The sequence below is a fragment of the Micrasema longulum genome, unplaced genomic scaffold (genome assembly GCF_059751315.1).
Source record: "Micrasema longulum isolate JH-2025_06_02 unplaced genomic scaffold, ASM5975131v1 h1tg002066l, whole genome shotgun sequence".
NCBI classification, from domain to species: domain Eukaryota; kingdom Metazoa; phylum Arthropoda; class Insecta; order Trichoptera; family Brachycentridae; genus Micrasema; species Micrasema longulum.
Genome location: NW_028279233.1, coordinates 37,606 through 65,532, shown reverse-complemented (window position 1 = coordinate 65,532; position 27,927 = coordinate 37,606). Strand labels below are relative to the sequence as shown.

Genomic DNA, 27,927 nt, shown 5'->3' with positions numbered 1-27,927 from the left:
TTGAAAAAGTTATCTTCAATTGTCTATAAAGTAAAATCGAATACTCTGTGATTAATAGAATATTCTTATAAAATTGTTATAGAGACAATTAAAATTACGGTTTACCACAATACTTCAAATCTTCATACACAAATATACACATTTTAGTACAAAGAATTTTACTTTACTCTTTTCTATTTTTTTGTACGATAATGTGTTTATTTTTTAACTGTTTCATTACATTTTACCGACGGGGATGCATAGTTTTTTTTAATAAAAATATTTACATTTCCGTTTAATAAAAAAACGGTTTTACTCTAAATACAAAATTGAAGATAACTTTGTTAACTTCCAATTATAATCGGGGCCCAGAATACCCAGACATAAAATAAATCTAAAGTAAAGTTTACATTTGAAGCACTAACTTTGTGGTTATTCATTATAATAAAATAAATAAAACAACTTTGTTTTCAACCACTAATTAATACTTAAAAATCATAGAAATTAAAAAAGCTATTAATAATAAAAATAAACAATATTTCTTTTAAATAGGTGCGAAATAATATTTATTTAATATTTCTTTTAGTCTGCTCCTGTCTAGCTTCGAAAATATTGATATTAAATTACCACCCTTGTAAGGGAAAAAATACTTGATTTATTGGGTCCACGTGTAGTATTTGGTTAACATGATAAAAAATAAAATAAGAATTAATTCATTAGTTACGTAAACCTTGACAAAGAAGCTTGTTTGCTTTGAAACCGGTCGGTGGAAAAAAAAATTGTGGTTAAAAACAAAGTTGTTTTATTTATTTTTTTATAAAATAAATCACTTAAAAAACATAAACTACTTTTCATTCGGGACCAGTATCTATATAAGATTTCAACGTTGATTTTTATATTGTTGTATAGGTTTTTACTTCATTATTTATTTTTTTATATTATAGGTATAATTGTATTTTCAATTTAATATTTCTTACTTAATAAAAACATTTAAATAAATAATATGCAAATATTTAAGATAGGTCAAACTTATATTTGAAAATAAGTGCCTACCTACTGACGAATTACAAATAAGCTATTTAAATACCAATTTTATAACTTTATGTCAATATGAGTAATTCATCAACCTCTCAAACTCTCCGCGACCATTCAAAAATGGAAATAAAATTGTGGTAGAGTGGGGTTAGAACTTCGGACCTTTGATCCGTGGGTCCGTGACACTAGCCACGGGACCACAACCCGGTTCTATTTTCATTACTGATTTGTTTTTTTTTTAAATGTTTATTTTAGATGGGCTATGCTAATACAGAACAAACTGGCCAGGGAATTCATTTGAGACAGTTTGCTCGAGCCTTCTTGTTTGACGATGGAAATAAGAAATTCGCATTTGTCAGCACGGACACCGCTATGATGAGTGTTGGCGTAAAAAATGAGGTAAAATGGACTTTTATAATATTTTTAATGCTTTAATTTCGAATGAAGCGTTCGTCTACATTACACGCTTGAGGTTCCGGGTACGATTCCTGGCAAGATCAACATTAAATACATCAGGGGTATTATTCTGAACCGCTCTCGTGACACGATAAAACAGTTTTTCTCGAGTATCTTGCACGTGAATTCACGATATAATGCGGGCGCGAGAGCGTTTCGAATACCACCCCAGGGCCGCGATTACTCTATTTGCATCGGTACATATTGAGACGGTAAAGGATAAAATCAATATTTATGTCCAAAATGTGTATATTTGTATGAAAATTTAAAGTATCTTTATTGGTAACCTGTAATTGAACATGTTTAGAAAAAAAAAGTACACATATTCTATTTTTCATACAGAAAACTTAATTTTAATTTGTAGATAAAATTGAAGATAAATGTTAAGTTTCTATTATAATACGGGCCCAGAACACGATTTAGAATTAACACGGTAGAAAAATATAATCAAAAAAATGTTTTAAATTTAATTTAACAATGCTTAATAGATGGGATGTAACAAAAGTTTTATTTCATTTTTTTAAATCTGTTATTATTTCATGAACACTTTTCTTACACTCAATCGATAGTTTATCCTTTAGCTTGACTTTACTAATAAGAAGCAATAAAAAAACATGATCATGAATAATAATAAAAGTTATTTTTTAAAGTGATAGACGTAATGACGAACAACAAATTTACGACACTAGGCAAAGACAAAAGACAATACTTCTGCTCCCAAAAAAAAAACAAATTACGGACAAAGGCATTATACTTTTCTGGCCACTAAGCTATACAACTTTTTAAGCAAGGACATATTGGTGAACGAAATGAAAAACAATGTTTTCAAAGCTAGAGTCCATAAATGGATTGCTAAAAAGACTAGACAAGAAGCTGAGGAATATGTTTCATATTTAAGGATATAATTTTAGTTTCTTGAAAGTCCTTTATCGTTTTATTTATGTAGGTATGTTTGATTTTTTTTTATTTCTTTTGAATTTTTACACAATTGATGTGAAATTATGTACAATTATGTATAAAATAAATAATACACTGACACTCCGGATCGTGCCTGCGGTCCAGTGGAGTGGCTACATCCATAAGTAAAAAATATTTTAAAAAAAAATATATATTAAAAAGTCATTGACTTGTTACGCTGTACCCCAGGGCCTCGATTATGATGGGAAGTTAAAATGTATCTTCAATTTTATAACTGTAAAACTAAGTTTTCTGAATGAAAAATAGAATATGTTTACAATTTTTCTTTCTAAACATGTTTAATTACCGGTCACCGACTAAAACACTTTGAATTGTTATACAATATACACACTTTCGTACATAAATATTAGTTTATACCGTTTCAGGATATACCGATGAAGAAAGCCGTTCATAATCGCGGCCCAGGGTTCGTATTCCAATGGGAAGTTAAAATGTATCTTCAGTTTTATCTACAATGTAAAATGAGGTTTTCTGTACGAAATATAGAATATTATGTTTAAAATTTTGTTTTATAAACATGTTCAATAGGGAAATATCACATACTACGAATACCGATAAAAATGTATGAAATGGCTTTAGCATAATGAAATGTATTTTCTAAATCAACATGGGTATTGTGGAGAAATATTTTCATACATAAATTCAAAAAAGAACTTTTAAAAAAATACGTCGCTAGAAAAACGCAGCACGTTTGGTCTTGACAGATGTGACGTCAAGATTCGTGACAATGTTCTTAACAAATTTGAATGGTCAGGAACAAATAAACTGAAATCGTGACGTATTAGGGGCGTGGCCAATGGAATGACCGTTTTTGCGAGAATCCAAAATTACACATTTAAAAATATTTTTTATGCAACTAATAATTAGCAAAAAAATTTTTTTTACTGGACAGTATTTCGTAGATCTTTATCACATCAAAATGTTTAAAAAAGTGATATTTCCCTATTACAGGCTACCGACGAATGTACTTTGAATTTTCATACAAATATACACATTTTCATATTTAAATATCGATGTTAGTTTATACCGTCTCGATATGTAAGATAGCGTTCATAATCGCGGAGCAGATCTGTGGTAGGTACAGTAAAACTAGCATAGAAGGGAACATTGAAAAACATGGGATTTTTTCAAAATATCTAATAATATCTTCTTCATCCCTGTTGTAATAATATGATGATTTGTTTTACTATGTTACTTCAATAAGAATGTATTGTCGCTGCTCAGCAGAATTAAATAAGTTTAAAAATATTTTTTGGTAATTTGCTAATGGATTTATAAATTCAAAAAATTATGAAATTGTTTTTTTTTAAATTTTATTTTAATATTCCATTGTAGGTACTTCGTATACTGAACCAGACTTACGGCGCAACTTATGATGATTCTAATGTTATTATAAGCGCAACTCACACACACTCCGGTCCAGGAGGATACAACTTTTATTTACTATACGATATATCCATCTTGGGATTTGTAAAACAAACGGTTGCCGTTCATGCAAGAGGTATAGCAAAGGTTGGTTCAAATACTTTTAAATATATCCTTTAATAGGAACCCCACAGGCCTTTATTTTATGCACTTATTTTAAACGATTACCTATATATTTTTACTAGTAAATTGATAATTACAAAAACAGTTTCTGTTTTAATCTTGTGGGTTTTTTTTATTATGTAGGTATATCTTGTACTTATGTATTTGACTTATAAATTTCTCTTTAATGAAAGCGGCGTATTTAAATGCATCAATATTTTATTTAGACGAGCCATAGTGGGCATTTCTTAGTTAGGTACATTTATTTTTCACTAAATCCTAAATCATAATTTGTAGAAGTTTTATGTAGTCTCAAAACAAAATATTTATCAATTTTATATGCAATACTCGTATTTACAGCGCACTTGGGGTGATTAAAAAAAAATGGCGCTATATAAATTATCCAGAATAATAATTGACATGAGCATTATACGTGATTAATATTTAATTACAATTCATTTTTTTTAAGAAGGTATATCATTTCAACAATGAGGAAGTTCAGTGTTTTTTTTTTGTATTTGTCAATAGACAATAAAACTAATAATTTTTTTTATGTATCATTATACTATCATCTCTACGATTTGTTAAAGTTTTTCGTTTTTTTTATAAGTCCGCGAGTAACGTCACTAGTTCTCTTAGGTAAAATGTCCAGATTAGTGGATTGGCTTTTCATAAACTGAAAATTTATCACAACACTCTACCGTTGGTTGATTTAGAAGAACTTGTGACGTCGTTCAAAGTAGTTCATTTTTGATAATTTTTTTCCAGGTTTGAAAAAAAATATATAACTAACCTTACTACATTTAAGTTTGTAAGTGAAAATTCTTGATGGAAGTTCATTGTAATTTATTATATAAATGAAAGACAAGTGATACTTACTGGATATTCCAAATTTGTGGATTAAAGTATCACTCGTCTTTTATTTATATAATAAATAACCTTACTACTTTTATACTTTTGTACCTATCAAGTTGTGACATAAATTGTCCAAAATAAATTGAACCACTCTCACGTAAAGTTGAAGAAAATCTCATGCGTCGTTGTTCTACAATCCTGAAGATTTAATAAATGATTAAAGGGACTTTATTTTTAAAAGCCTTCCTTTACCATAAGACTTTGTATTTTTTTTATTGGAGTAAAATTTAGAATAAACATTAAAAAACTTAGGATGACTATACTAACCAGATGAGACATAACATAACTTGACCTTATAACATGTTTTTATACCCCAACGGATTAAAAAAATTACAAATGAATTATTAAAAATAGGTTATGATCTTAGAGTAATAACACGCCAGTGGCTAATAAAGTCGCCCATATGGACAAAAACCATTCTATGATTATCTAAGTAGCTACGAAGTTAGCTACAGTTAACTGGCCGTAGGTACTCAGGTCGAGAATCGCAAGTGCAAACGGAAACCATAAGTTACACGTTTGTTGCTAAACTAAAAACCACAAACATTTGGAACGCTTTTGTTTATGCAATAAGAGCTATTGTGCTTCTTTGGTGAATTATTACTCTGAGGTTATGACTAACTCGACTACAAAATTTCAGAGTATCAAAATGGCACATGATTCATTACAACCAGGAAGGGTGTATTATAAAGAAGGAAGTGTTTCAAATGCTAACATTAACCGCTCACCAACATCTTATCTACTCAACCCACAGTCAGAGAGAGATAAGTAAGTTCAATATTATTCGTTTTGAGTATTTTATCCCAATTTAACACAAGACAAAGGTTCTACAGAGTTGGAACAAAGACTATTTAGAAAAACTGGAATAATTGTAAAATAAACTAATTAGTATAAAAATTATTAATTACACGTGTTAAAATGTCGATTCGATGAGTAAGAAAAGAGAAAAGAAAAGAAGAAAGAAAATTTAGAATCTTTGTTAAACAAATTTAGTTACTAAATGTTATTAAATATTTGTATAAAACCACTTACCGATTTTTCTATGTGTACCGGTTTCGAGACGCACCCGTCTCTTCTAAATAAGTAGTTGTTTAGAGAACAGGTTTGTGGTCCCACGATTAGTACTTGATTCCCAAGTTATAATATTTTTATTTATAAATTGTTGAAAATGCCCCCTTATTTTTAAATATTTTATAAATTTAATTTATATTTATTTTTAAATTTTGTTTTAATAAACTTTATTTCTTGATAAAAAAGAGTTTCTAGAATATTTTGAAAATATTTTCTAAATAAATTTTAGATACGTAGATGGAGATACAGACAAAAAAATAAGCCAAATGAAGATAGTTTCAGCTGATGGGACCTTGCTGGGAGCCATCAACTGGTTCGCTGTGCATCCAACAAGCATGAACAACACAAATACTCTGGTGTCCTCGGATAATATGGGCTACGCTTCAATCCTGCTAGAGGAGGCAGTCAACCCTCCCGGAACATTCCCAGGAAAGGTCGGCACTAATTTCATTATTCAACATAATTTACAAACAATATTAGTAAAATAAATTGTGTAATCTCGTGTAATGCCAGTACTCCTATATGGGTGGTGGACTTGGTTTGGACACAAGCTACCGATGCCTCAGAAGAGCTTTTACCTAAGTTCCTATTTCTTTACACCTACGGTCTCCATTTTAGAAGGCCGGCGATAACGATCTTTCCGCATTATTCGGTAGAGTTGAGGGAAGCGGTATTGACGTGGAAGGAGACCAGAGTGCTGGCTGGCGACAAGGTCTCCTGGAGGTGTCTGGTGATGTCCAGATGCTCCACTTAGGAACGGATGTGAAAAGGAAGAAGAAAAATAAATCATTGCATCTTTAACTTTCATTCAACAACCATTCTAACATTTTTATTTGTGGTCATATAAATAACTTTATCTTGTATTTTTTACCTATTGATCATTAGCTGGCATTTATTGACAAAGTCATGTATTTAATGTTGCATATTATTTCATCGGTTGAATCAGCATTCACTTTGTAATACTTCATGATAATTTTTCACAAAATAAAAACGTTGTTTTCAGTATTTAGGAGTGCTTTCCTGAAACTATAGTTGTGTTCTTGGCACTCTTAACAAAAAAAATATTTTATATAATTCACATATTTTAAGCCACTTCAATTAATGCATTTACAGTAGATATGTTCAAACATTATAATTATTTAATATTACATAGGTAGGTACTAATACGTAAAGGATATGATTGTAAATAAAAGTACTTATTATGGTTCATTTCAGGGAAAATTTGTTGGTGCTTTTGCATCGTCAAATTTAGGAGACATTTCACCAAACATAATGGGGCCAAAATGTGAATTCACCAGAGTTGCTTGCGACATCCACTCCAGCAGGTGTGCTGACAGAGACGAGAAATGTTTTGCTTCCGGTCCGGGAGAAAACATGTTTGAAAGCACAAAAATAATTGCTCAGCGCATTCAAAGTGAAGGATTGGTAAGAAAACACATAATAAGATCCAGTTTATAGTTTGAAATCACTATTCGTTCTGCTTTTTTTAATTTCATAAGTGTTTTTCTTTGTACATTGAAATTTTTATTTATTACTGTTCTGTTTTCCTGCAGAGACTTCTCCAAGGTCCCAATGAGCACGAGATAACTGGACCAATCAAGTTAGCTCACCAATTTGTTAATATGCCAGAAACTGAAGTTCCTAATTACAATTCTGAAACTGGACTCTTTGAGGAGGTTAGATTTTCGTTTACTCATTTTTTTATACAACTAATGAAACCTGGAAATCACTGCATTGACTACTCAAAATTGAAAATCAAGATTAACCATGTGCCCTGGGTTCTTCGTCCGCTTTTCCAATGCACAAAGCTAAATCAATATATAATTATTTATAAATAATATACAAATATTTAACGACCTAATGCCTGATATAAAGGATTCTAAATGCTATATAAATTTCAAAAGAAAAATAACTTTAGACACACATAAATAGTGTAGCCAGAGATTTTTTCAAAAAATAAAAAATTACAATAAAAAATTATCATCTTTATATCATTGGTACACATATTATTATATATATTAATTTATGTAAGTTTTCATCACATTTAGTACTACATTATTTATGTTCAAATGACATTATCTATTCTTAGTATACATTTATAATTATTAATACTTTAAATTTATGGAATATGATTTAAATGTTGTATTTAGTTAGTTATTATTTATAATTAAGTAGTTTTAATTTTCTAAATAATATTTATTCAATATTGACATAGAACTACTTATAATTTATTTCAAACACAAGAAATCTCCATTTTAGAACAAGCTAAGCCATGTCAGACAGAGACTAACGTAACCAGAGGACACTCCTTTTTCAAGTTAAAATGATCTAGTTTTATATAGATTCTCTGATAATTAATATGTTTGTATATTATGCAACAAATCAAAAAATAAATAGTATTACATTTGGATTGGATGTAATCAATGAAAATTTAATTGCAAAGATGATTCTCAATAATTAATATTTTGAACACTGTAGTAAAGAACCATCAGCTAATAGCTATAGACCCAGACTGTATCAATTTATGAATACTTATTATTTGATTTTAGAAAGTAAAGGTACATGGCTGTTCACCTTCTATGGGGTACAGTTTTGCTGCAGGAACTACGGATGGGCCGGGAGCATTTAACTTCAGTCAGGGTACCACCACTGGTAACCCACTGTGGGATTCTGTTCGAAACTTGCTAGCAAAACCTACTACGGAAGATATTAAGTGTCAACATCCTAAGCCGATTCTTCTTGCCACAGGAAGGGTGAGTCAATATTATTTTTAAAAATACATAAGATACATATTATAAATAATTTTCATAAAGTCTAATTAGAGAGGCTTCCCCGTAGTTGGCGGCCTCCGTGGTGTAGTGGTCAAGACGCTTGACTCACGCACGGAAGGTTCCGGGTTCGATTCCCGGTGAGAACACAAAAATTAAAATGTGATTTTTCTCAAGCCTGGGTGCTCTGTGATGTAATTCACCACTGTAATTAGGCCTCCTGGCCTGTTGTGGTGCAAAAAAAAATGTTAAAAAAAAAAAAATTAAAAAAAATGTTACAGGAATTGTCAATTAAATAGTATTATTATTAATATTATTGCTTATATTAATAAAAATTCAAAATAAATCTACATTTGAATATCGGTCGCACAGTTACATATTATAATAAATATTGATACGAGTATAGTTGACGTACAGTGTACTCGTATTACATAATACGATAGATACATATCTACATACATACAGTGCGGCACATAATAAATTGATTTATTTATTAATTTCCTAAGGGCTTTTACATATACGGTGGTCATAAATAATTTACTATATAAAAAATATTTTTTAATTAAAAAAAACAACCAAAAATACTAGGTACACAATTGTTTAAAAATCAATAAGTACCTAATTGATTTTTAAAATTTGTTAAAGTTGTGACAAATGCATTTATTTTTTGCTCATCTGTGTGATTGTTCCTGAGAGAGTGAATTCTCGGAAACGGAGAATTAATGTGCAAATTTGACTTAAGAGATTTTAATGTATCTAAAATAAATATGATGCCTCATTGGCTTATTAGGTACACTGAAATAGACACATTTGACCAAATCAGGAACATTAAAAAGATTATTTATAATGTCTTACTAAATAACAAGAATAGAAATTACTCTGCCATGACTAATTTTAAGCAAATTCAATGTATAGAAGAGAAAATTATAGTTTCTATTTTCTCGCATTTACATGCAGTTTAAATTTTTTGAACCGAATAAATTTATACTGACCAAATTGAAGAATTGTATTCCAATCGATCCCTAATCAATGGGCAATATAATTTTTTTAATGGTAATATTTATTTGAAGTCTTTTGCTGACGTCAACACAAATCCAAGCATTTGGATACCCTTCTTGGATATATAATCTATATGAATACTAAAGAAAGTGTTGGATCAAATATGATACCTAGGTCTTTAACTTCCTTTACAGAAGCAAAACACTGTCGAGTGAATAAGGAAAAGTATGAGTCTTTTTTGAAAGATTAAATCTAATTATTTGACACTTACTAATATTTAAGGAAAGGTTGTTTCCTTTACACCAAAGAGAGAGACAATCTATTTTTTTTTTTTGTAAAACAAGGCTGCTACTCTATGTATCCTTTTAAACATTTTTAAGTCACCAGCAAACATAAAAATCTCGACATTTTCAAAAATATTGACAAATCATTTATGTACAAAATAAACTAAATCAAACCTGAGTGTGATCCCTGAGGAATGTACATATGTATATAAGCTACTGATTGTCTTACTGCCGAAAGCTACAGACGAGGGCCCCGATTACAGTGGGAAGTCAACAGAGTTATCTTCAACTGTCTATAAAGAAAAACCGATATTTGTGTATGATAATGAGTTTATTTGCATGAACATTTAAAGTATCTCCATCGGTTACCTATAATTGAACATGAATATTCTGCTTTTCATACAGAAAACTTAATTTTACTTTGTAGATAAAATTGAAGATAAATGTTAACTTCCCATTGTAGTCGAGGCCCTGATACATAAAATAATATTTGTCACACTATAATAACAACATTAAGTGTTAATCCACTACTGAAAGAATTTCAAATGAAATTAGTTTATGGTCTCTCAATCCCTAGTTATTGATTGTTTTAATAAATGTCTATTTTATTTATGTTTAGATAACGTTCCCATACAAATGGCAGCCGGATATAATAACCACTCAGATAGCTCTCCTGGGAGACGTAGTGTTGGTGGGGGTACCCGGAGAGTTCACCACCATGGCGGGGAGAAGGATGAGGAACGTCCTGACAAACACCTTCGCTGTTGCCGGAAAGGACGTGAAGGTTGTCATAGCCGGGCTCAGTAACGCCTACAGCAGCTACATCACAACCCACGAGGAGTACCAAGTAAGACTTATAATATTATGGTATACATTATAATGAATTCAACATATTGTTGGTGATACTGCAATACCTCGTAACTATCAATTTGACTTTTTACAGGGGAACCTAAAAAAAACAATTATTATTATTATTTAGAGTAAAAATATCAATAATTTAAAACTAACAAAAGCTCTTCGTCCCTAGAGCGAATTTATGCAGTAAAAATATTTTGTAAAAAAATAAAGTTACGTGGTATTGCAGTATCACTGACGATATGCTAATGATAATAATTTTGTACAATTTTTGCAATTATTATTGGTATTAGGAAATTAGGTGTTTTTTTTATTTGTTTATAGACTGTCAAACTTTTTTTTAAAAAATGTTTTTATGTATCGTATTATCAGCGCTACGATTTAAGTTTTGTAATTTTTAAATTAATCCTAGTGTATGTCACAAGTGCTCTTTGGTGAGTTCCGCTGATTGGTGAGTTGGCTTCCTGTAAACAAAAATCTATCACAACACTATCATTGGTTTATTTGAAGAACTAGTGACGTTCGAAGTAGCTATTTTTTTATTAAAATGGTATTTTTAATTTTTTTAATGCATTTTTAGGAAAGTTGACTGTACAATTTAATGCTCTAATTTTTACCTCATGTCTAAGAAAATATTTTTTATATTGAATTTCTAGTAGCACTGAACCTTCTCATTACCTGCTATGATTTTAGTTATAACTATGAATATAAATTTACTGATATGGTGAATTGAAAATATACATAGCAACGATTTTGTTAAACATGTTTAATAAATAAATGCAACTTTGTGGTACAAAGGTCGTTGTCAAATTTATAATTCTCATTCTTGGATGTCATAACAATACATTTGATTGTAAGGTGATAAAAATTTGAAAAATACATGTGTTTTTTTGATCCATAATACAACAGAAACTAGGAATATTTTTGAGTGGGAATATGGAAAGCCATTTGCAGTTCTGCGTGTGAAATAAAACCAGAACCCTTGATGCGTGTTTTCAACGAGAAAGCTACTGTCAGATGAAAATCCTGATAAACTCATTGTGTTATTCTACTGTCTACTGGTCGGTGCATTCACCTACCATACTTGAGGTCCTGGGTTTGATTTTTGACAGGGTCGATATGAAGTATTAGTTTTAATTCCTTAATGCGCAAATGGTAAAGTGGTCGCTTCTGAGATCATCTACAATTAGGGCTATATTTCATACAATATTGTATTGAACTTGTTTTTTATGCTCATTTTATTATAGGCAGGAAGTAATCTTAAAACAAACAATTGGTATAATTGCCACATTCTCTTAATAATGGCACCTGACGGTAGTTCACATGATCGACATTTCTGTTTAATAAAATTTGACATAAAGGCTCTATTTTTTAAGATAATTGAACAAAAAAAAGGGTGGTAGTGAGTTAAATGTTAGAATAAGAGCAAATATTTAATTTAAATGAAAACCGTTTTAGATGATATGAAACATAATAGGCTCATAACATTAAGCAGGTTCCTTTATAATTCATAAGTTTATTTTAATGTCCAAGAGGTTTAAAAACGTTATATCTCAAAACTTCCTTTTTGACATTCATCCTTTATATCCTGGTACCCTTCATTTGTTTATGGCCAAACTTATTTTGTTATTAGTTTATAGTTTTACTGTTTAATAACATTCATTTATACCAATAAATAAACAACAATTCAAGGAAATTATTATTTTTATGGAAAATAATATATCACCTTACCAAACACACCGTGGTTAGCTTTGTTATGAATAAAGTTTTCTTTTTAAAAAACTAAATTTCATTGTTTTCAAAGTTTTGTCTGAACAGAAATTTGCTGTAAAAATAAAAGTTTTTAATATGACGTGAAAATATTGTTGTAATTATAATCATAAAAAATGCGCTTTAAAGGGTTATAATGGTGGTTTCTTCTTCTTCAGACTGTAGCCGTTCATTCATGAACATATAGGCCTCCTCCATGCCGAACGGTCTTAGATTATTTGCATCCACGCCGTTCCCATATGCTTCTCAATATCGTCTTTCCAGCAGAGCCGGTTCTTCCGGGGTTTCTAGTAGTAGTCCGAGGGCACCAGGAGGCATTTTGTCTATCTATCGTCTGGGTTGTAAGCAACTTGACTAGCTCAGCCAACTCTTTGTTTCCAACTCTGTCTCTAAAACTCATCCCCAGCATCGCTCGCTCCATGGTTCTCTGTGTGACTCTCAGTGTATATGCATTAAGGTGGCTTGGTGACAGACGATCCAAGCAGGCTGCATTTGTTATTTTAATGTAGTGCCATATGCATCAGGTGTGGAAAGGGGTGTATGATGACGGTAAAAATCCATGTTCTATTCTTCCATAAACCATAAAACTATATCTTTTTTAGACTAATTTTTATTTACATTTTCATACTTTTTTTATTATTTCAGGCCCAAAGATATGAAGCGGCGTCAACCATTTTTGGACCAAACACACTTGCAATTTATTTATATAAGTTTGATCAACTCGCCAAATCTATAATAGAGGTAAATATTATAAAATTTTGTTTCGAGTAACCAAATGTTTTATGGAATAGGTATTTCAAGAAAACTTTCAGATTAAAAGTAGTACATATTGAATTCATTGCACATTTGTCTTTTCAGGGTAAGACAGTGGACCCTGGACCAGTTCCTGATGACTTTTCTGAAGATCTCATTTCTTTAGTGGGCCCAGTTATATTTGACATTGCGCCATGGGGCTCTGCATTTGGAGAATGTTTAGTCCAACCGCAGACCAGATATAGGAGTGGAGACACTGTTCACGTTAAATTTGTAAGCTTTCTTTACAAATCATAATGTAATGTAAACATTAGAACTTTTTAAAGAAAATAATATAACTACGTATTTACTTAAATCACTAAAATAAATTTATTATGCTGACCAGTTTCAGAACACGACTGTTCCTTTTATCCGGGCTTAAAAATAAACTAGCACTAAATATTTTTTATCTTACCAAATAACAAGTAGATACCTAAAAACATTATGTGACAATAAAATATAAACATAACGAAAAAGCCATGTGTTTTTATAAAATAAATAATTTGTAGGAGCAATAATTTAATAGCTGATCCAAACTACAAATAAAAATGAGATTAGTGTGTTAAAAATTGACAATGAGGAAGTTCAGTAGTTTTTAAAATTTTCATGTATCGTATTATCGGCCCGATGATTTTTCAAAGTTTTGTATTTCTAAAATAACTCCACGTGTGACATCAGAGGTTCTTTTCCACTTATTCTCGATCAGTTCTGCCCATTAATCAGTTGACGGTAAGCAAACCGGTAATCTTCCATTACTCTCTTATCATTGGTTGATTCATATGAACTGTAACATCGTTCAAAGAAGTTCGTTTTTAATAAAATACTGTACTTATCTAAAATTGTACGATTGTTTTAATTTTCACCGGGCGCAAGAAAACATTTATTGTATCAAATTTCCCGTGGGGCCGAAATTCCTCATTCTGCAATGATTACATTTTCCCTTGCATATATATAAAAGTTTAGCAATAATTTTCTGGGTAACTAAATTTCTTTGCAGGTCTCGGGAAACCCTCGAAACAATTTGATGACTGGAGGAACTTACTTAACTGTTCAAAAGTATAATGAAGTCGATTCTACTTGGAAAATTGTGGCCACCGATGCTCATTGGGAAACGAGGTTTGAAAACGTCTATTTCATCATAAAACAATCACGTTTTACATAATTGTTACATGTTTTGAATGCTTTTAATTCTAATGTTTGGGGAACTAACTCTGTATTTTACAAGATGTCCCGTTTCTCAGTAACCATTTTAACTGCATCATGTATTTTAGGAGGAAGAATAAAGGGCAATACATAGTATAATATAATTTGTTGTGCCACATACTTTTTATATCATATTGCGGGGTAATTACTCCAACTAAGTAACTTCAAAATCATCATTTGTGAGTTACCCATTAAAACCCCTTTTTTTATCCTCCTCCATGAAAGCTACAAATAGACTTGTCATAAATTCAAATAATCATTATATGATTATGATGAATTACGACTTGCCTATTTCTAGTATTCATGGAAGAAGAAACAAATATGTGTTTTTAATGGGTAACTTAAAAATGCTGATTTCGAAGTTACCTAGTTTTAGTAATTAATTACCTTACAATGTTATGTACTGTATAATATGGTCAGTAACCTCGAATGTTTGATTTGAGAAACAACAAATGATTACTTCTTTCAGTTATGTGTATTTACAAAATAATATGCGAAAATATCAAATCTCTCATAGGTATTTAAATATGATATTACGTTATATAAGTACAGTGAAATTGGATTATTGTCCAGGTACAGTGATATCACTATGCGACCTGTATTTTTTTACAAGGATAACTGCTTAAAAACACTAAGCGAAGGATTAAAAAATGAATTATTTTAAAAATAAAAACCCATTTAAATAATTTTTACACCAATAACAAAGTCTTTATTGTTATAATAATTCATCATGAAGTGTAATGAAGTGAATGTCAATTCAATCAACGATAATATAAACATTTATTTACACACAAAACAATGTACTTAACAATTTTTCAAAAAGTGTAAAATTTATCTTCAAAATGAATTGCTGGTGTTTGCCTTTTATTGGAGTTAATCAATTCCTGAATGCAGTCGTCGTTTGTGGAAAGTTTTGGACAATAAGATCATTTTGTAGAAATTTCAAAGAATTTACATATCTTTATTTATGTTGAATTATTTTAAGTTAATTAATTATTTTAAAATAACAATAGGCGAAGTTAGATCACAATATGCTGATTATATTTTGTACAGATGGTTTTAGGACTGACTGATTATAACGATAACTGATTTATTATTAACATTATCCGCAGTTCTAATATCTGGGTTCCATCAGTTTAATTTTAAATGTGTAATTATACTAAACATATTTAGTCTAAATCTATAATGATGTTTCTCTTGCATATACAACTTTGAAAAGAAAATGCACTTTGTATTTTGTTTATGAGATGTGTATACACATGAAAATGCGCTTATAAATAATGTTGAAATCATTAGATTCCGTTTTGATAAACAAGTATTCTAGACTTTCTTTAGTTTCTCAATACCACTATCTAACTTATACATCAACCCTGAGGATGAACGTTGCAATGCGATCAGAAACGTCGGTGAATAGTTCAAACGACACACGGCATAAAAACTCAGAAAAACTTATTGTGCATCCGAACGGCCATGAAAATCTAAGAAGTTTAATCTAACTCATTTTTTTTTTAAATATCTAAAACCTTTAACTACAGAATTTTCTAAACAGTATTCCAATCAACTTTAAAAAGCTTTATTTAATTAAATTATAATTAATAATTTATTCTAAAATATTGTTTTGTAAATACACTACTTAAAGAATTAACCAGTTGCTGTTTTTCAAACAAACATTGGAGCATTTTTACATTCAAAACAATAATAACAATCAAGTAACATCCGCATTGTGGTGTGTATATTTTTTTTATTCTGCCTGTTAAACAATATACATATTACCTAATGAGAATGTTAGATATTCAAAGGATCAATTGTTAGACTTGTAGATTATAACGCATCCCCCGTCAAGGGTTCCATAAGTATTTTTCAAAATGTTTTAAGTTAAGTATGACATTTAATAGAATTTGAAATATACTCGTAGTACTCTATTTTTTGGACCATAAGGCGCACTTTTTTTACTCTGAAAATTCAACCAAAAACTGATCGTCTTACCGTCCGAAACATTTTTTTTTTCTAAAAATTGATAGATAAATTTTGGGGTGCGCCTTATGGTCTGATGCGTCTTATCGTCCGCAAAATACGGTACACTGTGCCAAACTGCCATAACTAAAAAGATATTATCTATAATCTTTTAGAATTCATCAAGACTACCATAATTACAAACTGCGTCAGTCTTAACATATTTTTAAGTGTCAATAACAATCAAAGATATTTTTGAATAATTAATTGTTGTTAATGAATGTTTATTACAGTAAACATTAAGTAAATTGTTTTATACTGATTTATGGTCAAAAATTGCCAATGACAAAATCTTCAAAGTTGTTTTTCTCAGTTTGACGCATTTAGACTTGTGGCACTCAGGACGGGGGGGTGCGATAAGAGCGCTTCCCTTCCAACTAGTTCTCTCAGAACCTGGACCGGTACGAGATTCGGCTGTAGATATAAAAGCACTCTCCTCGCCCCCTACTTTTGTAGTCTTGTTTTTTAGTGACTAGACACGGTGGGTGAGATTTGAATTACAATTTTGAGTAATAAATAATAATGTCGTATTTCAGATTTGTTTGGGAGAGAACTTCTATGTTTCTGGGAACTAGCCGAGTAAATATTTACTGGGAAGTGTCCGACAAAACACCAGTAGGAACGTATCGTATACAGCATTTTGGATCTTTTCGATACATTTTAGGTTCTACAAAATCTTATATGGGAACTTCAAAATCCTTCAAAATATACTAGCCAAAAATATTTATATTAATTTGATACTATATTTAAAATGTACCTACCACATAAATATATATTTTTAAACACAAAATCTTTTATTTCTACTTTAAAATAAATCTCGAACAAAAGAAATTTGTATTTTTAAGTTATCGTCTGCATCGTGTTGGGGTTTATATTGGGAAACCGGGCATGGGATTCTGAATTTGTTCTAATATGATTTTTTCCGTGTTTTTTTACTTCATTTCCTTTCTGCATCTAATGGTTCATAGGGCACTGAATCGATACACTAATCGCAGCGTAACTTGATAATTTTTTTGTTACATGAAGGTAGATGACCAATCTGACGCTTCACGTGCCAATCCAAGGACTATGAAATATTCTTGCATAAAAACACCTTTTTAAATCAATATTTCATGTCATCCGTGTTGGGAATCGAACCTGTGACCTCTTGCATGGTAGGTAAACGTCCTGATCACTTCACCACAAGACCAACGTGTTTTTTGAAGTGTAATAAGTATAAAACAATACATACATATGTTTTTTACTAGGCAGTTCAACCAAAAATATAGTGATTGTGATTATGTGAATAATTTAATAAACTGACTCAAAATTTTATTATTTATTCAAAAAGTTCAAAGTTCTTCTATTAATTAAAAAAATTTTCTTTACACATAAAAATATTTGCAAATCACTCAACAAGAATCGATTTAAATTATGTATAGTACCTACCTATTCCTACTGATATAAAACAGTGTATGTTGAACAGTAAAAAAAAACACTTTCAAAATAATGAGAAAAACACATGAAGAAAAAATATATAAATTCTCGTAAAATCTAAAAACAATCGGAAACCCGCCATAAACTTGAAAACTATCAACGAAACATGGTTATTGTTTGTTTATGGTTGTCAATCTCTGATGATCTACAGGAAAATGATATAATCAGACAGGTAACATTGTAAAAAAAAAAAGAGTAATAATAAATGTGCATGCAGATATTCGGACAACAGGTAATGTATGTTGGTAGATGGTGTAATAAGGTATATTTAAAAAATTCAAACGTAGCAGGTTTCTGAAACAAATATATTAAATTGAAAAATTTCAAACCATGCTTAAAAAATAGAATAAAAAAAATGACAAAATTATATTTTTAATAAATAAATAATAAAAATACACATGATACGTTGCTGACACTTATTTATAATATACAGAATGTTCATAAAACCCTGTCACATCCGAAACCACGATGATCATAGAGAAAGACATTGAAAGGAAAAAACAGCGATTCTAAACGAAAATATGAAACTAATTCATTATTCATAGATGGCGCTTTTATAATTTTTTATTGAAAAATGACATTTTTACGTTTATTTTCAGTGGAAATTTTACAAAACTTGGTTTGCGGAAACTTTACACTATATTAATTGTGGCAAATACCACAACAATATAATTTAGGTCTTTTCACAGCTAGCTCAAATTCATCTAGATGACAAATTGACAGATGCCCGTCTTTGTATTGTCATTACCTACCTACACTACAAATAGTAATAGTTCTACATTATCTCTGACTACAAATATAGGTATTCGTTGATTTATACAGTAGGTAGGTATTTATAGTTGGAAGATTTATTATTCAATGGGAAGAATGGATTTAGTTAGTTAATTTACTTAATATAAAAGCTAATATTACCAAACGTCTTGCAGCTACAAAGCACATGGAGTCATAAAGTTCTAGCAGCTAAAAACTTTTTTTTAAATCCCCCAAAAATAAAATTAATCAATGATATGTCACTTTATGACATGTGCAGTGAGATGTATTACCTATGAAACTTTATTAATGTCCTTCGGTATGTTTCTAAATCACATAACAACATGTCCTGGATGTTTTTTTCTCGCGTTTAGTCTTAGAAAACATTTGATAAACGATGTGTGTTCGGTTTATTCGAGATAAAAAAAAAAAAATTTTTTTTAATGTTGGGTTACTGCGTTTTTGAATAGCAAGGTAAATAAATAAAATAGCTTTAACGGTGGCTTAGAGACATAATTGAAAACACAGCCAAACTAGAATGACCTTGAACGGTTAAATTTTTGGGTTAAAGTTTACAGTTTTTTACGCTAGATCGACAAATCTAGAAATATCATTTTAGTTTAGTGAGTACACAAAGGTTTTTTTTATGTGTAGACAATTTTATGGGTTTAGTACTACACTAATAATTGTTATTTTTTTTAGTTTCTATGCCGTATGCTTTATTTTTTTTCCACAACGTTTAGAACCAAATAATCATCCTTATAAGGGGGATGGATTGAAAATAAAATTATAAACATAATAATGTGCTTTTTCAGGACTCCTTGAATATAGTGAAATTAAATGAAATGGGTTACAATAAATTAATATAAGCAACTGAAACATTCGTAAACATTGAATATCAATTAAATTCTGCAATAATTAATGAAGACAATATATGCGCCTGCGTCCTTCATTTGTGTTTCATACTGAGTACTCTCCTGTGTATATGTCTGAAAATAATATATTCTTTACCTACCCGGGATGATTCCAATTTCTCTCTAAATATCCGAATATTTACGGCCGCGCGGAATCTATTTTTACACAACTTCATTAAAAGAGTTTGAATATAATGAAAACGTAAATATTGCGTTAATTTTTAAAGTCTTATTCAATTGTATATTATACTGTGCTGGAAATGGATAGAGTGCTATCATTTCGGGAACCGGGAAGTTGTGGCCAATCAGAATACATTAGAAAAAGATTATGTATAAGCATTGTTTTTGTAATTGGATTTCTAGGTATATTTGGAGGTACGTTGTGTTTTCATTGTTGCATTATTTATTTAGTATCTTAATTATTACAACCGATTAAATATTAATGTACAAAAATGAAAGCTGAAAGATAAAGATAAGCCAATGTCAAATTGAAGTCAGTCTTAGGCGCATCTCGAACGTCTCGGTTTATTATTTATCATTTTCCGTTGTGTTTGGTTTTCTTTTTCTAAAGATAATTTTGATTACGTAGGTGAGAACCTATGGCACCTATACACTACTACCGCACTATATTACACAATAATCAGCGATTCTCCAAATTTATCGCTATGAATAACTAATTTTTGTGGGTTTTTTTACGAATGCTTAATTATATTTACTTTATAATACACTGACTGAGAATCAATTAGACAAAAAAAAAAGTTAAATTATAGTTGTGTTTTTACAAACTGGATAAAACAGATTGCATGAAAAAAACCACTTATTCTGCTCATTTTGACGAAACTGCAACAATCATTTTAATTTTGAAAAATAACTGAGATTTATTGGTGCAACTGACCCTGAAAGTTTGATAATTATAATTTTCATGTCTCAACAAAAATCTGTGGATTATCATATTTATATACGATATTATTTGCTCACAGCGAACGCACGACGTAGGTATAAAATAATCTGTTCATTAGTCATTCAAATTAATTCCAGTATTTACAAGCCATATGACAGAAAAGATTTTGGGTCTATTCCATAATGTCCACTAAAAAATAACGCTAGGTATTACTAAAATCCTATTTTTGTGTATCAACATCGATTCATTTGTTTATTATCTACACTTTCAACACACTTTGTATGCTCATTACAATCAATTCTTCTTCGCTGTTTGAAAAATTCTACATTAATACACGAATATTTAAAATATTTCTTGGTAAATTACTGATGATTTAGGTGTAATTATAAATAATTATAGACCTTTTTAAAAGATTTTTTTTTTTCAAATAAAATGTAATATAAATAATATGAAGGTAGGTAGTTACTAGGGACCAAGGTGACAATTTGCACCAACACAAAGCAATTATTAACTTCTTAGGATAAAACACACATACAGATTCTGAATGATATTAATTATGAAACGTTTGTTTTAGGTTACTTGATTGGACGAGTGTCGATGAAACACGAGTATTTATTGAAAAACTACAGATTTTTTAACGTTCTGAGTGTTCATAATCACCCAGAAATTTCTCAAAAATTACAAATTTTATCAACCTCTATAAACAGTTTAATGGAAGTATCTGAATTTATTAAAAACGTTAATCACAGCGCAAGTGTTCTTCAGGAAATCGAGGCTTGCAAACCATCACTTTCAACATTCGGAATTGATTTTAGTCAACAGACTATGAAATATAATTTTTCACAAACACTTAATGGTTTACCCAAACTAATAAATAAGTTAATTATAAATGATATAAATTTTCTTATCAACTGTTTTCGTAGTATTCAAACTGATATCGAAAATATAACTTTATAATATTAATACACCAATCTGTTTTTTAATTTCAAGCTAAGAAACGTTCTAAAATTATTTTAAATACTGTAATTCCAGGAAAATGTCTTAAACAATTTTGGTTCTTCAAAAGCAGATATCTACAGCTTTTAATTTATCGGATTTTTTGTTTTGGAATGACAGACAATAAAGTGAAAATATTTTTTACTTAAAAAACGTAAGAATATTATATTGTTAAATAAATATATATTTAATAAAAAAAATTATACACGACTTTGTTGGACATATTAACTTTTACTAATATTTATCTTTTGAAATACCTTTTGAATAAAATTTTGTTTTTGAATCTTATATAATATTAATATATATACATAACCAAAACCATTTATTTTCATACGTAGCAATTTTTAAGCATATCTTTTGGAATAAATAAATAATTTGTACTATTTTTTGAAACACTGGACAGTTTAAAATTAATTAACATAAGGCCCCGGTTTAAATAACGAGCGTCGTTATCATGTATCTGGTTGTTAAAAATAAGATTATTTGGCCATATAGTTTGTTGAACCGACGCTCGCGGTGAGTCGCTTCTCTGAGTCTCCGTCGCCATCTTGGAATCACTCTCGTCTTTTGCGTCGTTCCTCGCTTTTCGTCCTGATTTTGGCAACGCAATTAAGGAAGGAAAATGGTTCCGGTAAGTCTTATTTTGCTTTGTTGTTTATCTATTACGATTTGAGTCATGTTTTACTCACTGCATGTTTGTATTTTTAGCAAACCAAGGTGTTCATCGGTAGTTTACCGCTCGGGTCGAAGCCGGAGGAACTTAGGCGTCTATTCGAGAGTTATGGCGGGGTCACGGAGTGCGATGTCATGAATAGGTGCGGCTTCGTACACATGGAGACCGAGGAAATGGCGACTAACGCTATAAGAGGCCTCAATAACACCACATTCAACGGCGGCGTGATCACCGTAGAACGCGGCCGCATCAAGGAGCGTGGAGGCGGACGCACCGGTCCCCCACGCGGCGGCGGCCCGGGAGGCATGAGAAACGGAATGGGCGGCGGCGGCGGTATGGGCATGAGGAACGGCGGCATGGGCATGGGCCCGCGCAGGCCCGGCGGCGGCGGCCCCATGCGCGGCCCGCCCATGGGGGGCGGCCGGGACGCGCCCTACATGCGGGACTCGCGCCCGCCCATGGGCGACATGGGCAGAGGGCCCATGGGCATGCGGAACGGCGGAGGAAACTTCGACCGTGGCATGGACCGGCGCGGCAGCCAGGGCGGCGGGTACCCGGACGACAGGCTCGGCTTCAGCGGCGAGGATAGAAGAGGCTTCGCCCTCATGGACAGGGGGGGCATGGGAGGCAACTATGGCGGGGGCAACATGTACGGGGACGAAAGGCGCGGCGGCGGGGGCGGAGGCGGGTACCCCATGGACGAGCGGCGCGGGGGTGGTGGCGGCGGCGGCGGCGGAGGCGGCATGTTCCCAGAGGACAGACGCGGCGGGGGCATGTTCCCCGAGGAGCGCGGCAACATGATGATGGAGCGCCGCAGCGGGGGCATGCGCCCGCCCCCCATGCCCATGCCGCCTGCTTTCGACAGGGGGGCACCTCGCGGTAACAACATGGGCAACGGAGACATGTACAGCAGGAGATCTCCACCTATGTAAGTTTAAAAATATATATTTTAAGCTTTTGAAAATGATAAGTGCCTTGTTACCTTTCAACATTATTTTAATTTTAAGCGAGCAGCTTGAAGCTGATACACTCGAATCTATTTAACAAAAGGTAGTTGTTGGCCCATTTTTGAAGTTATCGAGACTACACACGGAGACCGGCTCGGTCGGCGGTAGCTTTTTTCAACCGTCGACAGCCGTATTGCCCAGATCTGGTTTCCTTCAGCCCGCTCTAATGTGTTTGTTTGTTTCAGGAGAGTCAGCGGGTTTGGTGGAGATCGCGACCCGTACAACCAACAGTTCCCTCCCCTCGGCCGGTAAGTGCCCACCTGCACATCCATCCATCCTTTTTTGTTTTTTAAATCAGAAACTTAATATTTGCGGATGCCCGCACAACACGTCATTTGCGTTTAGCTCCCAGTTAATCCATTCGGCGGCGACCGCCTCACGGTTCTCGCATTGCCTGTTCCCTGTAAAGTAGAGAGTCAGCGTACGCACGCAGAGGAAGCGGATAGAAGCCGGTGGCTGGAGTTTGCTACAGTTTGGTGGTTTGTGTTTAGTGTCGGCGGAGGAGGCGGGCGCGGCGGCCGGGACATGGGGGGCCCACGCAGATACTGAGCCCCCGAGGATGCACACTTCACCGCAACTAGCCCTTTAATCTAACCTTAGACTATTATTCCATGTGACTGTGTCCTTAAGGTAACGACACTTAGCTGTAGGAATATTTTATACGCTAGAGATCAAACTTCGTGTCAGTCTTCGTTACACTGTCGCCGACTGGCGGTGATAGTATTTATCCGCGGAACGCAATATCATTTAAACAAACTCGTACCTGACGCTAAATTCATTACTCACCCACTTATTGCAACTAGTTTTCTATAATGCGGAGATCTCTCTTCCCGACGAGGGTATTCGTTTGTTTTTATTCTGTAACTTAAATTTACATTGATTTTAATTAGTATTTTTCGTTTCTCTCCTATTTACATAGCACACAATCAATTTGTATCTAGCGTTTTTCATTTTTATGCGTTAAGTGATAATTTGATGTTTAAATATAATCGTGGATTCTCATGGATGTTTAATATCAAAAACAATTATACTCCCTGCGATAATTAATGTTACGATACCATGAATATTCCATAGGTGTAAGCTATCGCCGATAGTATTTTTTTTGGTATTTGCATTATTGTACAAGACATGCGTATGAATGACTTGAAAAGTTCAATAAAATGCGTTGAAATCCTAGCGTCTTTCAATTTAATTTAAGTTTAGGTTTATGGATCCATTTATCGAACCTTCATTTTTATGTTTGCTCATGTGATGTAAGAGTAAAATCGTTCAGTTAATAGAATCTGATTTACCATCCTATTTTGTATTATTATATGGTAAGGTTAATAAAGTAAAAATATAATTTTATTTTATATCATATTATTGTCAGTAAAAATACGTTTGACGAAATAAACATTTATCACAATCTTAACAAAATTTGTTATTTAAACCCGTTAGAATTCGAACAATTGAACATCTAGAATCTAGATCGTAAAGTACTTTCACCCCGAAGTAATTGTCAAATTCAATGCAAGAAAGGCAGTTTATTATTTCTAACAAAATATGTAATCGGTAATGTATCTTAATACATTCATTGATCCAGAAAAAATCATTGAAATTTTAAAACAAATATAAATATTATGAACAAGCTGTGCTTATTTGCCTACTTTTAATTTTAATATACGCTGATTTTTTTTAATTGCCGATTCTTTAAATATCAATTCATTTGTACCCAGCGTAAAACACAAGTTTTGAACAAAATGTAATTAACATTGGATTATTGATTATTCGATTAACTGTAGCTTACGATGACCGTGGCTGCCATTACATAATATTCATGTAAAATTAATTATAAAATTTGTGACAAAAATATTTTTAACTGCATTAATCAGCAAACCTGAACAAAGTTCATTAAGTTGTTGAAGGTTTATTGTTTTTGTGTAAAATTTCCATATTTTCAAATCGTAAAGATGATCACGAATAATAAAATCAATGAGGAAGTTTAGTGCTACCCAAAATTATGTTTCTAAAATGTTATTTTGGACAATACGAACAGAAATAGACAAATTTATTTAAACGTACTCAAAAATAGTAATGCACTGTTTAACTACACGTCGTCACCTACGTCCTTATCATTTATGAATTAGTTCGCCAATCATAAACGCCCGTTTGACCACAATAGAAAAAATCCCAAGATTTCGTACAACTAGGTAGAAAGAGTGATGTCATATAAGTGGGGATTTAATAACTTTAAAGCTTTAAATTCATTTTGGCGTCAAAATAACAATATACTGTAATAAAAAACACTAAACTTCCTCATTAAGCTTCCAAATTACGTTTTGTAATTTTGTACGATTCACATATGTTTTTATATGTGAATATTTCAAGGAAAATTTTGGCAAAAATGTTGAAATTAATTTAGATAGCATAAAAACTATTTACATATAACCAACTGTTATATATTTACTTGACGTTTAATTTACTTGACGATTGAAACTGGCAGTGTTTTCTGCAAAAAATAAAAGAAAATACGTTTGTGCAGCTGCCAAGTGATTACACGTTTTTACAAAACTGGTATTTGAGATAATTTCAGCGTAAGAATCGTTTGAAAGTCAAAAAATATCGTCACGGAAGCGGTTTGAAGACACGGCGAATGAAGACAACGAGCGTATATCCCTTGCGGCTACTAGCGGGGTAATGTCACGGAACGGCAGCGCCGATCACCACGTTATTACGGCCGCTGACTCAGGAGCGTTAATCGTTATGCGCAATCAATCGTAAGTAGCCCAGACTGTTATGTCTCGACAGTCCTTAGTTGCGTTATATTAGTACTGGGCATCAACCAACTTGTTGCTAGTATCACGTACAGAATTAGTGCATGCTCCTTCCATAGTCAATTGTCCATTGTGCCATGGGCCAGACTTGATAGTACGTTACACATGCAGTAATACATACGTTCAGCTCCCCCCAACCTATTGGATCAGCAAGGAGGACCTTACTTGACCAATTATCAATTTCAGCTAGTTCCGGCCCTTGTTCTTCAGTTGCTTACATGTTATAATTATTGCTGTTGACATCTAAAGAGAAATAGAGATTACTCTTGACGCTTCAATGTTTCAAAATGAATATTTTGTTACTTGCTCTCAATATTAACAGAAAATAATTCTCTAACTCTCTTTCGAAGTTGTTGCAAATTTGAGTTTAATGCTGATCAATCAAGTTTTAAATGTAGATTAATAATTTGAAATAAACAAAACATGTTCTATACTTTTCTGATTATATTTTTAAAGCATCTTTATCTACTTTTAATATATTTTTACCCTCAGTATATTTTTTTCAATCGAGTTCTTCTCTTAAAAAAACATCCTTGAAAAAAAAACAATTTAAAGTTCCCCGTCAAAATGTGCTGCTTCATAAAGCTAATTAGTGTTATTTTGTGCAGCTTATCCAGTGGAGGATGAACACTAAGGAAAGGAATGGCCAGAGGTGGCCAAACTGAAATACTGCTCTGAGAGGAATCGCAAGAACGAAGCTTTCTCAGCACCACTCCTGAGATCGGCTGGAAGTACCGAGATGTAAATGTGTAAACAAAAATAAATGATTTTACAAAAATAAAATGTTTTATTTCTTTTGTTACATTCTGTCTAAAGGGAAGGAGTGAAAATAATCCTAGTTGGAAAAATTAATGTTTAATATCGAGATAGATAAATATTTACCATAGTTTTCTCATGTTCAAAAAACCTAATCCGGGAATGATTATTTTGCTGGTTATAATGCCTATACTAACATGTGCAGACCTATACCCGCTCTAAAAGATGAAACTAAAATAATGTTTCAATTTAATCTGGCATCTAGGTAAAGGAGGTACACATCACTAGAATTGAGGAAATCCAGCGCTGCCATTCCAAACGCTCTCGCGGCTGTAGAAAAAGCTTTTAAATCTCACATGTTTACATACAAAATACGCGAGACAAGTGTTTTCTACGAGCGCGAGAGCGTTCGGAATACAATGAAAGCATCCACCCCTTTCTCGAAACTGTTTATAAAGACTTAAGTCTTTCTTCAGTTTCGCATATCGATATCAATTTTTTTTTAAACTAATTAAGCGAAAATTTAATATTTCTTTACGATCAAACCGCGGAAATAAAACAGAAACTTTACAGGCATTCGGAATAGAACCATTTAATATCCCCGAAAAGCTAATATTAAATGGGTTATGTACACAATCAGTTTTTAATGACCTCTCTTTACCCGAATGCCACAGAAATATTGTGTCATTTTGTCATGCAAAAGGAAAAAAAAATGAAGTCTTGGATTTAAATTGAGTAGTTTCCAGCCAGTGTGTTTGAAAGATGCGATGATCCATATATTTCTTTTAACGTTTACATTATGATTTGCCTACAAATTTTAATTTTGGGGGCCATTTTGAATGAGTTGTGAGGTGGTTGGTTGTATAATTCCTCAGATTAATAATTCGCAGCCCGGTTATACGGACGAAAACCATTCTAGGATTATCAATCACGAAGTTCGCTACAGCTTACAGCAAAACAACAGGCTGTAGGTACGCATCTGTTAAACCGATGCTT

The 27,927-nt window shown here is 32.1% G+C and overlaps 2 protein-coding genes across 5 annotated transcripts in view; both read left to right on the top strand.

The window, feature by feature from the left end:
- CDase (neutral ceramidase) overlaps positions 1 to 17,435 on the top strand; it is a 45,869-nt gene extending 28,434 nt beyond the window's left edge. For all 3 annotated transcript variants that reach the window (XM_088239097.1, XM_088239100.1, XM_088239098.1), the window contains exons 3-14: positions 1,270 to 1,413; positions 3,784 to 3,960; positions 5,531 to 5,658; positions 6,191 to 6,395; positions 7,177 to 7,386; positions 7,515 to 7,637; positions 8,511 to 8,714; positions 10,632 to 10,859; positions 13,283 to 13,378; positions 13,496 to 13,663; positions 14,427 to 14,545; positions 17,182 to 17,435. In XM_088239097.1, the coding sequence (XP_088095223.1) occupies positions 1,270 to 1,413; positions 3,784 to 3,960; positions 5,531 to 5,658; positions 6,191 to 6,395; positions 7,177 to 7,386; positions 7,515 to 7,637; positions 8,511 to 8,714; positions 10,632 to 10,859; positions 13,283 to 13,378; positions 13,496 to 13,663; positions 14,427 to 14,545; positions 17,182 to 17,359 (1,980 nt within the window). In that variant the 3' untranslated portion in view covers positions 17,360 to 17,435. The remainder of the gene's footprint in view (positions 1 to 1,269; positions 1,414 to 3,783; positions 3,961 to 5,530; positions 5,659 to 6,190; positions 6,396 to 7,176; positions 7,387 to 7,514; positions 7,638 to 8,510; positions 8,715 to 10,631; positions 10,860 to 13,282; positions 13,379 to 13,495; positions 13,664 to 14,426; positions 14,546 to 17,181) is intronic.
- A 4,765-nt stretch (positions 17,436 to 22,200) lies between these two features.
- LOC148273119 (uncharacterized) lies at positions 22,201 to 26,958 on the top strand. 2 transcript variants are annotated; one of them, XM_088239096.1, is made up of 4 exons: positions 22,201 to 22,313; positions 22,391 to 23,283; positions 23,548 to 23,610; positions 26,784 to 26,958. In XM_088239096.1, exons 1-4 carry the CDS (start codon positions 22,305 to 22,307, stop codon positions 26,800 to 26,802), a joined length of 984 nt encoding a protein of 327 aa, XP_088095222.1. In that variant the 5' UTR covers positions 22,201 to 22,304; the 3' UTR covers positions 26,803 to 26,958. The 2 variants fall into 2 exon arrangements, with proteins under 2 accessions (XP_088095222.1, XP_088095221.1); XM_088239095.1 differs by lacking the exon at positions 26,784 to 26,958 and adding an exon at positions 23,854 to 24,778.
- The last annotated feature ends 969 nt before the right edge of the window (positions 26,959 to 27,927 follow it).

What these genes read in the sequence shown, in the direction of transcription:
- LOC148273119 (XM_088239095.1), top strand. An exon ending in AGCAGGAGATCTCCACCTAT is followed by an intron (nt 23,284 to 23,547) that starts GTAAGTTTAAAA and finishes TGTTTGTTTCAG; the next exon opens with GAGAGTCAGCGGGTTTGGTG. An exon ending in CAGTTCCCTCCCCTCGGCCG is followed by an intron (nt 23,611 to 23,853) that starts GTAAGTGCCCAC and finishes GTTTGTGTTTAG; the next exon opens with TGTCGGCGGAGGAGGCGGGC.